The following is a 13,789-nucleotide window of genomic DNA, read 5'->3' on the forward strand; positions in this document are numbered from 1 at the left end:
TTGTATTGTGTCTATTTTGTCTTTCCTGGTAGCTGGTGAGATGCTGGAGAGCAAGGACCAGATACACACTCCATAACCTTTTCCAATGTCAAGTGCAAAGAACGGTTCTCTGGGATCACTCAGGAAATACAAGCAATTAGTTAGTATTTCAGTCCTTCCTGAACTTTCATGAACCTCAGCAATTTTTCAACAAGCTTAAAACTTAACCTAATTCTAGAATACAGAATACAGATGTTACATCCAACGTTGGAAATCATCCACCAGACATCGTGTTTACGGTACCAGAGTTAAAAACAAGTTAACTGTTCATATTAGCATCTGATCTCACTTTTAGGATTTTTAGGTTTTCATATTTGTCATCTAGAAAACTGTTCTCCATCCTCTAAAATGACAAATGCATCCATTTAAGAATTAGCTAAAAGCAACGTATGGAGAAGGACAGTGTTCAGCTCTGCATGTTTTCTTTCCCAGGAGATCTAGGTGTTGATTTTTTCCCCTCCCCTTTTTGTCTCTCTCTCTTTCACCATCTTTGACACACTTCTTTTCCAGTGCTTATTTGAAAAATTAAAATATTCATATAATTAAGTTAAGGGTACAAAAATACATTAAGAGAAAGTAAGGAATTCAGCTAAGGAAGATAAATACTCAGTTTATTTTCAGCCTAGCCATCACCACCCCTTTTACATTTTCCCTTCATATTAAGAAATGTTTAGGGGCAGGGCACCTGGGTGGCTCAGTGGGTTAAAGCCTCTGCCTTCGGCTCAGGTCATGATTCCAGAGTCCTGGGATGGATCCCCTCATCATCGGGCTCTCTGCTCGGTGGGGAGCCTGCTCCCCTTCCCCTCTCTCTGCCTGCCTCTCTGCCTACCTGTGATCTCTGTCTGTCAAATAAATAAATAAAATCTTAAAAAAAAAAAAAAAAAAAAAAGAAATGTTCAGGGGCACCTGGGTAGCTCAGTCGATTAAGCCCCTGACTCTTGGTTTCAGCTCAAGTCACGATCTCAAGATCCTCAGATCGAGCCCCCCATCAGGCTCCAGACTCCAGCTCTGCACTCCACACTCAGCAGGGAGTCTCCTTCTCTGACTCTCTCTTCCTCACCCTCCGCCTGTCCCCCACCCCCGCTCGTGTGCTCGTTCCTGTGCTCTCTCTCTCTCTCAAATATTTTTTTTAAAAAAGAAAGAAATGTTTAGTTTCTATTACCAAATTTGTTTGTGTGTGCTCAAATTTGCATGTATGTTTCACACACCTGATTCTAAGGAGACCTTTTGCTGTGTATCATCATCTGGCCAAGCTCCCACTGTTAAGTCTGTAGCATCCAAGTGCTGCCTCTCCTGAGGCATGGACAGTTTCCATCAGGTCTTACTATTTATCTTTAAAATAACAGAACAGAGAAACCACAACATTTAAAATAATTCTACATAAAATCTCCAAGTCCAATGTTCAATTTTGAATATATATGGTTTGATTTTACACCAAATATATGGCACTGCATTTAAATCACTCACGTATCATTACTACATTTTCTTGACTAAAGCTATGGCACATTGAATACAGTACTTCCACTTAAGAGCAACTTGATATGGTTCTGCTTATTCCTCTAATGCCAACAGATGTCATCTTTAGGGTTATGCAACAGCCAGTAATTGAGAGATAACTAATTTTGAACACCTCAGTGCTAGTTTAATTTTTTTTTTAAAGGTTTTATGTATTCGTTTGACAGAGACACAGCCAGAGAGGGAACACAAGCAGGGGGAGTGGGAGAAACGGGCTTTCCACCGAGCAGGGAGCCCGATGTGGGGCTCGATCCTAGAACCCCAGGATCAGGACCTGAGGCAAAGGCAGATGCTCAACCGACTGAGCCACACAGGTGCCCCTCAGTGCTAGTTTATATTTTAGTTGTTATCCATCAAATGAATAAATATTTTCATTGAAATACACTTTTTTAAAAAAGCCATTTTCTTGAAAACTGAGCAGGAAAAAGTTTGAATTGTGTTGGTGGGGGCCATTGACAGGAAACAAGGACCAGGCTGAGTCACCGGTTCATCACATGCAACGGTTCCCCCATCAGTGTAATACTATGAGATTTTTTTCTGGCACCATATGCTTTAATGAAGAGTATACAAAAAGGTACTTCTTGTAAATTAAGCACTGACGCATTAATATGTGATTCTTCTTAGGGATCTTGTTCAATTCATAAAACAGCTTAAAGTTGTCACAATAGGGGCAAAATAAATCAAAACACAAATCAAATTACAGTAAGATTTCCATAGAAAATTAAACTGGATCATTACACTTATCAATTTTGGTCTACAATTTTTTCCCCGGCCTAAAAAGATTTTGCATGTACTTATTCTGAATAATAATAGTCACTAACAAGCATTTATTTAGCACCTACTATTCTGTGGATCAGACAAGAAACCAGGAAAGTGTTGCTATCCCTTGCAGAGAGATACACAGTGGGATAGGAGACCATGCTTGGGGAGAATAAATGTTAGTGAACTGAGCATCCAATAAAAAACAAACTAGACAAAAAATTCTTCATCCTCAAAAAGAATGAACAATATTTAAGTATCCATATGATTTTACTAAGCACCTATTCTTCCATTCTATATGTCCCTCAGGTGACTTTTATTGATTAAGTAGACATGGGGAAAATATTTTATTTTCTGAAAACCCTCTTTTTAATAAAAAGAAAAGGAAGAAAGACTCCTTTGTCTTTAACTAGGACCCATAACTTAAAATTTCAGTACTCATTAAATAAGCTGGGGTAATTTTAAAGTTCCAATAAACCATTAAGCAAAATACAAAGTCTGAGCAATATATCAGTAAAGTTTATTTTTTTTTCTTGAAACTGTATTACATGGAAATTGCCTATATTTGAACTTAAATTTAAAACCAAGATTGCCAACCACATAGGTCTATCTAGTTATACTAATACTAAATGATTGAAAATTCTCCTACTTCTCTTCACTTATCTTTTCCTACTTTTTTCTAGTAGCTCAAGATTTAGCTTCCAACATATAAAAATATAATAGATGCTATGGGAAATCCAAAAGAAAGAGCTATTTGAAGGGAAGAATGCTACAATATTGCATTATAATGCATCTTCATTTTAACCATCCAATGACCTTGAGTCTTCCAATACCACTTCTAGATAGCCACGCTAATCCACTCACTGAAGGAATTAAGGTATATTCAAGGTGTAAAATATTGCATGGCTGTTTTGATATATTTAAGCAAACTTTATTCACTGTATAAATGTGTTCACTCTATCCTAAGTCTTAAAGTCATGTCTCTGTATAACCCAACCATCTTAATATACTCAGCTATGTACCAAATCATAACCTCTAATTCCTACAGACACTGATAGACACAATATTCCTATGGTCACTAAAGTAAAAGTTAAGGAATTCCACAAAATGTTAATGCACACAAAAATTCAATTCAGAAAAACTACTTTGTTCTAGTAGCCTTCATCAATACAATCCCAAATTATACCACTCATTATTTTTCACATTTTGAAACTTAGGTTCAAATTCGTTCTTTAGTATACACTTATACAAAAATAGCTTTTAAAAGAAACTTTTGTTTTAGAACATTTCATAAATTCTGTTTATGCATAAAAATTTTTACAGCAAGCTTTGAATATGGTATATTTTATAGAAATATCTTTTGATAACTATGAAGAAAGATCACAAATGTGTCAAATTGCATCAGTTAGTACAAAATATTAGCTAAACATGTAAAGAACATTTTGTACTTCCTTTCTTCAAAAGAAATAGAATAAGTATTTCAATTCCCATCTGTATTTGCATATATGCATTGGCAGTGATGTATATTGTAGTATCTTTGAAATAAACAGATCATAAGGGGTGCCATTATACTAAGTGAAATTGATACAGCCAATGTTTGAAAATATGCACATACAGCTCTTTAGGTTAAAATACGTTAAATTATCAGATTTTTTTTTTCTGTGTCGCTGAAAAGTGGATACCAAATTTAATTTTTCATAATATAGCACAGGTCATTTATAATCAGAAAACCCTTTAGAATAATATGTGCTTATATTTACAAAGCTACATCAAACCCCCTCTTAGAATGAACGTGTCAGGTGATAAAGGGAACCTGCTGTGATAAGACCACCCTGACAGAGGAACACAAAAACACCCAACAAGCATGTAAAATCGGGTTACTTGCAGTCTGTGTCACTCTACACTAAGATACTATGACAATTTCACAATCTCCTTTACTTCCCCTCATGTCCTGCCCTTCCACAGCATCCTGAGATTTACTTTATGTTTATAAATGCTTTTCTCTTTCTGTCGAAGTACAAAACATACTGATACAGTCACACAATGTACCGGGACTCCATAGATTGTTGTTGTTGTTTGTTAATAAGTGTAGAAGCAACTAACATGTTTTTAATGGGGGAAAAGCACTAAATAAAATTTCCAAAACAGACACCAATTGGATGATTAACTCAAGAAGAATTACTTGACAGAAGTTAGTTTTGTAAACTATGGTAACAAAACTCATTTCAAGTGCCATTTTAATTGGTATGTATTCCTTCTGATGAAAAGAAATCCAATCCAGGCATTCTTTCTTGATTCAAAACCATCATTTCCATCTCTCCATTACAGGTTTCCGTCAGGTATCACTTTGTAAACAACCACACCATTCCTCAGTTTTTGATATAGTTTCCAAACAGAAGTTTCAAAACAACTCTGACTAGCAAACACATCACTGTACTTTAAACAGTTTAGACTGATGTTTTCTATCCCACGTATCAGGAAGTTTAAAAGACACAGCACGGAGGCAAGGATCATCACCACAGACACCAGTTTCTAAGTGAGACCATTAACTCTTGAGGTAGATTAGGCAACACTTGTTTCTAAAAACTAACTACAAATCAAACAAATTCTCTCTTTTTTAAAAAATGACTCACACTATCCTGTTAGCAACAAATATGTCAGGGAGATAAAACAGAGCTAGGTGTTTCAAACTATGCTTACCTAAAATCTGTATCTAGTCACTTTACATTTTAGGAGATGCCCCTTTCTGAGATAATGAAGATTCTTTACAATAGGGAATTTAGGCTTAATTGTCGAACCTGAATACCATGTTATATAGGTCAAGTCAGTGTGTGTGTCTTTCTCCTGAAACAAAGAAATTCAAGAGTAATAGGATTTCAAATTTCATAGTAGAAACAGCAAGATATGTTTTGAGAATGTCATTTACTGTAACACAAATCAATATTAAATGCTTTATGCAGGAAGCACACTTTCAGAAAATGGGCCCTAAAGCTTTCTGGGCTCCGACCCTAATTACTGGAGCAGGCTCTTGCCGTTTGTCTCTCTCTTCAATTATTTACGGGGCAAAAAGAGCCAAATGGCATTGCATTAGCTATATTAAATGCTACGTACTTGGTTTCTAACTTACTAATGGTACATAAAAATTACTAAGGTGAATGTGCCTGTAGAAACATGGCCCTTTTTCTTCTTCACCTGAGTGTACGTATTTATTATTCATACAGTTAAGTGTTGAATAGGCTGTCCTTGAGGCACACAATGCTGCATAATTTAAACAAGTGCATTAAACATATATGATATCTAAAAGGTAATGCATTGATTATACCTCAAAATTTCTTTGAACAACCTGTATTTACAATGTAGCTCACAAAAAAATCAGCACCTACCTTGGGTCCCTGAAAACAGTACATGGGGACCACACAGAAGTGAATACTGGGTATCCTCACTTCTACCATCGTGCTGCTTTCTGGCCACCCAAAGTAAGAAGAGAACTGGGAAGAGTGAAAAGGAGGTCCTTGATTGCTAGAAAATTTCTGGTCTGGGTGCTGACAAGTGTCCTTTTTTACGTGAGCAAATACAGAGCTATGCTGTAAGTACATCACACGGACCACACACACTGTAAGAAAGGAAAGCTTATCAAGATTGAATCAGAGATCCTTTGCACCAGGCCAGCAATGTCCTCTGCCAGCAAGGAGGACACGATTACAGCCTACCAAAGAAAGTTCAGGCGCTGCATCCGTACTTGATTCTTTTGTGATCTAGAAGGGCACCCGGAGTATAGAAGATGCAAATCACTGAAGAAAGCTGGTACATCCAACTCCAACCCTCCCAGATTATGAACGAAGCTTCCAAAGCAGTGAGACCCTCAGTCTTCATGGGCCCAATACATTTTATATACATATATGTGTGTGTGTGTTTAATGCATTCGGAATGCCTCAGATCTATCTGTAAAAATAACGTAGGCCCACTAACAAGGTACCCAGGGTCCCTAGAAAGTCAGTTGCAGTTTGTAAGGCTACATGCCATCAGCTGTGTTACTTAAGAGTACGCCAAGGCCACTTTTGAGAAGCACCACTGGAAATGGATCTGTGGTCAAAATACAGGGTAGTATTCTTCTAAAGTCACTTCTTTCTCTGCACTGAAATCTGCCCATTGTCCCTCCTTTGCAAAAGCTACCGGGAAGATTAAAAAGGACATCAATGAAGGGTGAGTGAACTTTGGCCACTTTTCCACCCAAAACACCGGCGTAAAAGTAGAAATCAGTAACCAGGTGAAGTGCCACACCGCACAAAGATCAAGGCGAGGGGCGGGCGCGCAAGCAAGGCCGGAGGCGGGGAAGAAAATGTTCCGTCCCCCCCCACCCACCCACCCAACGCCCCAGTCATCGCGCGCGCGAGAGGTAGAGGGGCGTCCCTGGGGGGCGGGAGGCCGCGCACCACTCCGAGGGAAGGCAAGAGTTAGGGCTCGCGGGGCGAGGCCCAGAAGAAGCGGTAGAAAAGCCGCGCCGCCCGCGGGTCCTGCCGCGGGGCCCCAAGCGTCCGCGGCCGAACCGCCAACGCTCGGCGAGGGGCGCCGCTCGGCCCAGCGACCCTCCCCGCCTCCCCGGCCAGGAAGGGGCCGGCGGCTCTTTCCTGTCTAGTCTCTCCCCCCACGGCTTTCTGTAACCCGATCCCCACACTCCGCTCCCCCGGCAGCCGCCGCCCCGCGCGCCTCCCCGCGCCACCCAGGCCAGCGCTATAGTTAGCAACCCTCCATCAACTCCGCCGGGGGTGGCGGGGGCTCGCCGCGCGCGCCCCTGCCCAGGCCAGACCCGCGCACGCCCCCGGCGCCCCCCGCCCTCCCGATTCCCCTTTACCTTCGCTTGAAGATACTGGGGGTAGTAGTAGGTGGCGTACTGAGGGTACATCTGCTGTTTCCACACTTTGCCCATGAAGCTGGAAGGGAGCCTGCCGTGAGCCTGCCGTGCAGGGTCGCGGGCACTTTGGGGTTTCCAAGTCTCGATCTCTCCTGCCTCTCCCTTTCCGGCGGCGGCGGCGGCGGCGGCTGCCGCTGCTCCACCTCCCAGCCCGGACCAGACGTCGTCGTCGTCGTCCTCCTCCTCTTTCTTCTCCTCCTCCTCCCAGGCAGAGAGAAAGACACTGCAGAGCGCAGAGGGCACCCCGGACAGGGCGCTCCCAAGGAGTTGCCTCCCGGAGCCCGACTGCTGCGAGGCTGCCAAGGGCTGGCGCGCGGACCGCGCTCCGCTCCGGCGAGCAGGCAGAGCGGGGCTCGGAGGTGATCAGTGCAAGTGGAAAGTGCTGCGGCGGCGGCGGCGGCGGCTACGCTCGGTGCCAGGCGGCATCTGGGGTGGGTGCGCCCGATTGGGAGAGGGGAGAGGGGCTGGCGCGCCGAGGCGGTGGGGGGAAGGGCGCGCGGGGCGGGGCTTGGGCGCCGCGGAGCCCGGGACCCGCTGGAGGTGAGGGCTGAGTTTTAACCACTCCTCACCTCCAGGGCTCGGGGTTGGACGGGCGGAAACCCTGGGAGCCCGGATCGCTTTGTGTCGCGGGTGGGGGCTGGGGGAGTGGGGGTGACTTGGGGGACCCAGCTTAAGAGCTGCAAAGCGGACGGACACCCCGTTGTCTTTCCTGAGTTTTTTTTTTTTTTTTTTCTTCGTAAGGGGAAGGGGAAGTAAGGGGAAAGTGGAGGAAATCTGATCAATTTCTCACTTCCCCCGCCCAATGATTTTTTTTTTTTTTAAACAAGAGATCGAAAATGATTTAGTGCCCAACCACAAAGCTGGAGTCGGGACACTTGGGTTCTGTTCCCCCCACCCCCAGGCCACAACACTAATTTTCTAGGTGACCTTGGGAGGTTAGTGTCCTTCAGTTTGGGTTTCCCAGATGTGAGAGGTGAAATCTTGCCCCCTGCGCAAGGGGAGGCAAGCTCTGTGAAACACACACACACACACACACACACACACACACTCTCACGCCTCACAACAAACAGACGGATCCTTCTAAGGGGAGATGTCGCAAAGAGGCAGAATGTTATTATTAGAGGACACAATATAGACATCAGCTTTTCCCTGCCTCTTTCTAATGCTGCCAGACAGTCTGTCAACTCCCACTCAGGAGCAAGGAAACTCCCTGAGTTTAGAATATTTTAAGGCCATTTTGAAAGTCAGGCTGGCATATTGTTGCAGTGTGCTTCAGTGACATATAAAATCAATCTCTCTTTCTGCCTCTCTCCATTTCCTAATTGTCACAGTTCTAGACAGCCCCAGACAGCCGTGGTCCAGTTCACTACCTAACTGGATATAATTTAATGGACTTAATTGGTCCCTGAAGCTGCCTGTAGAAGACTTTTATATTCTAGCTCCAAAAGAGATAATACCAAAATGTACAACAGAATAAGTAAGAAATCACCTCCAAATTCGAGTTCTTGCACATCTAATAAAATGTAATAAAAAATTCACTTGTTATTAAATAGACCTTGATTACTTTGTTTTGTCATTTTGGTTTTCAAAGAGTCTATTTTCCTAAGAGCACAAAAGGTGAATCAGACTGAAATCAAATGCCTGATTTTGTTAAACAGTTATATTTTTATACGGCTACATTTCAAATTCAAAGCAGGTTAATAAGATACTTTAAGACAAAGAAACGGTGATGTGAGACTCTAATAATCTTATATGATTTAGACAAATTTTAAGGTTATACATTTTAACAAAACAAAATAAATAAGTTCATATGAGAACATTTTGGATATGTCAGGAGACAAATCATGTACTCTTAAAAAAAAATTAACAGTTAGCCTATGTAAAATCCTATACAGAAACTCGTATTTACTGAGCTTCTGCTATATGGTGGGCATTGTTGAGGTTGATGTAAATCTGAAGGTCAGCATGCTTCACTGTCTAGTGAGGGGAGCTTTAAAGTTCCTCACATTGTTTCAAAGTAGGACCCTTTCATGTTTTTTGAGCAGAGAACTGACATGAACTAACTTGTGTTTTAGGAACCTGTGTTTGAAAGGCTTGAGGTGATAAGGGAAATTACCAAACTTAGACTGCTCTACTTTTTTCTGGATGATGAAAATCCAGCCTGTGTTAAAGAGCCCAGAAGCACACACACAATTATGTAGACACTTGATTTATGACTGAATTGGTATTGCAGAGGAGTGGAGAAAGAATGAAGTTTTCCATAAATGATTCTTGGTCATTTGGCTATCCATATGGAAAAAATGAAATTGGAGCCCTGCCTCACAAAAGGGAAACAAAAAAGTTCAAGTGAATTAAAGACCTAAATTAGAAAACAAAATGATAAAGGTGTTAGAAGATAATGTAGTGGGGGGCACCTGGGTGGCTCAGTGGGTTAAGCCTCTGCCTTTGGCTCAGGTCATGATCTCAGGGTCCTGGGCTAGAGCCCTGAGCCCCGCATCGGGGCTTTCTGTTCAACTGGGAGCCTGCTTCCCCCTCCCCCTCTACCTGACTCTCTGCTTACTTGAGATCTCTCTCTCTCTCTCTCTCTCTGTCACATAAATAAATAAATAATCTTAAAAAAAAAAAAAAAGAAGATAACGTAGGGAAATATCTTTATACCTTGAGGTAGGGAGAAATTCCTTTAATAAGGTGACCAAGAGTGCAAGATTGATCAATTTGACTATAAGAAAAATGAGAACACTTGTTCATCAAAGGATTCTATTAGGTGAAAGAGCAAGTGACAAAATAGTTATGTCTAATCCATAAAACTACAAAAAGTTAATATACAGAATATACAAAGTACTCCTTGGAGTCAATAAGAAAGAGAGAAACAGCTTTTCAGAACATGAACAAAAGACCAATGCATATTTCACAGAGGAGGAAGCTCAAATGTTCCTATAACTTGTGAAAAGATGCCCACCCTTATTAATAACAAAGAAATGCAGGTTAAAATAATAATAAAACACCAATTCACGCTTACCAGATTGACAAAAAATAAGACCGAACATATTAAATGTTAGGTGAAGATGTGGAAGAGGGGAAAATCTTGAAAACTGCTTTCCAAAGAAAGCGTGAATTGGTACAACCACCACTTTAGAAAACAGTTTGGCATTGCCCAACATCATTTGCGTGTTTACTATGACACAGTAATTCTACATGTAGGTACATACCTCAAAGAAAGTATTTATAAATGCACCAAGAGAAATATACTGAAATGTTCACAATATACTAAAAATTAAAATGTCTCTCAACCGTTGAATGGATAGAGAGGTTATAGTACATGCACACAATGGAACACTTTGCAGCAGTGAAAACGAATAAACTATAATTAAAAGCATCAACACATATCTTTGAAAAATTGATGTTGAGGGGCACCTGGGTGGCTCAGTGGGTTAAAGCCTCTGCCTTTGGCTTAGGTCGTGATCCCAGGGTCCGGGGATAGAGCCCCGCATGGGGGGGGGGGTCTCTGCTCAGTGGGGAGCCTGCTTCCCTTCCTCTCTCTCTGCCAGCCTCTCTGCCTACTTGTGATCTCTATCTGTCAAATAAATAAATAAAATCTTAAAAAAAAAAAAGAAAAATTGATGTTGAAGAAGCAAGTCAACATAAAGCATCATTCCATTTGTATCAAATTCTGAAACAGAAAAAAAAAAACTAAATAGTATATTGTGTAAGAATGGTGCATGAATAGTAAAACAAAAATTATATAAAGAAAAATAAGTAGATATCAGAAAATTCAGAATGGTGGGTATTTCTGAGGTAGAAGAGTGAGATATTCAGGGAGGGTCCACAGGGGACTAATAGAGGTGGTAATATTTCATGTTTTGCACTGAGTGGTGGATACATAGGAATCTATTTCAATGCTTTTCTTTAAATGGTTCATAAACTTTTTTATACATTTGTCATATTTTATACTAAAACATTTCAAAAACAAAACTCAACTTCTAATTTTAATCCCGATTGTTTTCAAACAAATACAAAAGCAGAGAGAACAATGAACCAGCTTCAACACTTACAACTTTTGTCAATCTTGTTACACCCACTCACCCGCACACACCAACACCCACACAAACATGCTTTCATTTTTCTGTAGTATTTTAAAGCAAATCCCAAACATCATGTCATTTCATCTGCAGCTATTTTAATACCTACTTCAAACAAACAAGAACTTTTTTTAACACAATATCATGATCACATCTAACGAAATTCATAATAATTTATTAAGATCAACTCACCTGTTCTTGTTCATTTTTCCCTGGTTATCTAAAAATGGATTTTGTAGTTCATTTAAATCAGACTAAAACAATGTTCACATCTTAAATTTGGTTGACGTGTCAGATATATCAATATATAGAAGTTTGCTCCCACTCACTTTTTAATTTGATATTTATTTGTTAAAGAAATCAGGGTGTTTGTTTTATAAAATGTCCCACATGGCTGATTTCAACCTCCTGATGTCACTTAAAGTGATATTTAGTTCTAGAGGTTTCATTACATTTAGGTTCACTTCTTTTTTTTTGGCAAGGAATGCTTCTTAGATGGTACTAAACATGCACAGGTGATGGGATGTGCATCATATCACATCAGGAGACACATCGTGACTGATTGTCTCATTTTTAGTAATAAATTGATAGATTGATCAGAAGTTCTGGTATTATCGGGCTGATTATCCACTAAAAAGTTCCATGGTTTTAATAGTCATTCATGAGTGCTACCTCAACCCATTATTTCATTTAGTGTGACAAAATTATGGTTTTAAAATTTTATCATTTCTTCTGCACTTATTAGTCGGAAATTGTCTATGGAGAAAATTTTTCTTCAAATTCTTTGGTTAACTTGAAATACAATTAGCACAGGGAAAGCAGGATAAATTTCTCCCTATTTACTAATTTTCAGAATAATGAGCTGATGCCGTAGGACATTCCAAAGCTAACCAGTTTTAAATAATATTTGGAACTTACAGGTTTTTATATATTTTATTTGTTTCAAACCATGACAGTCCTTATTCTTTTGGTGCTCAAATTGTCCCATCTTTGGCCAATACGAGACTCTTAGACTTGGCTCCTATGTCCATCCTATGTCCATCCTAGTCTGATGGATTTTTTGCTTTCTAGTTTGATAAAATTGTCCCAGGTTTTTGTAGAGTTCATGCCCAAGGCCAGATCAGCTATTTCTCTAACAAACTTAATCGGCTTGCTCTTAAAAAAAATTGTTTAAATAGCAAATTTAATAGCAAATTCTTTGAAATGTTTTCTTCATACTTAGCATGTTTGAGAGAAGGAGGTCATGAAAGATTCTTAATGAACTTTGTGCCAAGATGACCCTAGGAGAGCATGAGCCACTAAGTGATGTTCCCCCAAGAGATGTCAATCTCTGCCGACATTGAAGAAGCATCCTCTTCAAGCAGGACACACACAGACACCATTGGGGAGGCAGTTGACTTGGTGTTTGCCATCATGGAGCTTACCATCTAGAGAAAGAGGCAGATATGAAACAACAGTAAACTGTGGTAAACTCTATGAAGAAAGTGACAGTATGATGGGAGGATATCAACTTTGTGAGAGTTGGGTAAGAAATTTTAAGTAGAGTTGTCAGGGAAAACCTCTTTGAGGTGACCGTCTGGAAGAGAATGGTCAGCTATGAGAAGGTTGTGTGAGGGAAAGGTGGAGAGCTCTGTCCATGCAGAAGCAGCAACAAGTTAAAGACGTTGAAGCACAAATTTTGCCATCTGAGATCTTCAATCTGGTTTCACTTAAAACCAAAGGTAAACTTTTTGTTTTTTTTTTTGAACTATAGGTAATCGGAAGTGGACCAAACTAATTAACATTGATTAATTTGTTCTAATGCCATCTACCAAAGAGTATTGAAATAATTGAAGGATTAGTTTAGATATTTTGCTGCAAAACCCCCTGTACTAGAACATCGGCAAATTGGAAATGGGATTTAGATTTATTAGAAAGACTGCACACAAAAGGTGGAGAATTACTGGTTATGGGTACTCTTGCTTCCACTCCAGGTAACTAGCTGATATCTGTAATACATTTACCAAACACTTAAAATAGAAAGGCCAAGTTTTGCAAGATAAAAGTGTGACTGACATAAATGTTAGAAGTCTCAGAGGCTTAAACAAATAAGAATGTAGATAAAAGGGAACCAGTGGTTTTACTCCACAATAAAGTTTTGTCATGAACAGGAGACTGTTTTACAGTTTTCAAGAAGGTTCTGTATTAATCTTCTAGCTTGATGTTTCTTAGATATTTATCTGTAGCCCCTATTTTGTAGACCCCTGCCTTAAGAAATGAAAATTGTATTATCATTGTAAGTGGAATATTCTTTAAAACTGTTTTTTCATCAAAATAAAACACAAATTTTAAAATTCTCAGAATGTCTCCCCTATCTCTCACTAGAGTTTGGGAAGCACTGTTTAGTTCATGCTTTTTATCACAACTCACAACTCCCTTCTTGACCAGATTCTTCCCATTTTTCCAGATTCATCCTCTTCCTCTATTACCTCTTGGCTTGTGGTTT

General features: G+C 40.1%; 1 protein-coding gene across 6 annotated transcripts in view; it reads right to left on the bottom strand.

The window, feature by feature from the left end:
- The window catches only part of RBMS1 (RNA binding motif single stranded interacting protein 1), a 207,536-nt gene extending 200,174 nt beyond the window's left edge, over positions 1-7,362 (bottom strand). For all 6 annotated transcript variants that reach the window (XM_032857930.1, XM_032857935.1, XM_032857932.1 and 3 more), the window contains exon 1: positions 7,166-7,362. In XM_032857930.1, coding sequence (XP_032713821.1) covers positions 7,166-7,240 — 75 coding nt within the window. In that variant the 5' untranslated portion in view covers positions 7,241-7,362. The remainder of the gene's footprint in view (positions 1-7,165) is intronic.
- Positions 7,363-13,789: the final 6,427 nt, after the last annotated feature.

Source organism: Lontra canadensis, unplaced genomic scaffold (assembly GCF_010015895.1).
Source record: "Lontra canadensis isolate GAN:19392208 unplaced genomic scaffold, GSC_riverotter_1.0 scaffold13, whole genome shotgun sequence".
Classification (NCBI taxonomy): Eukaryota; Metazoa; Chordata; class Mammalia; order Carnivora; family Mustelidae; genus Lontra; species Lontra canadensis.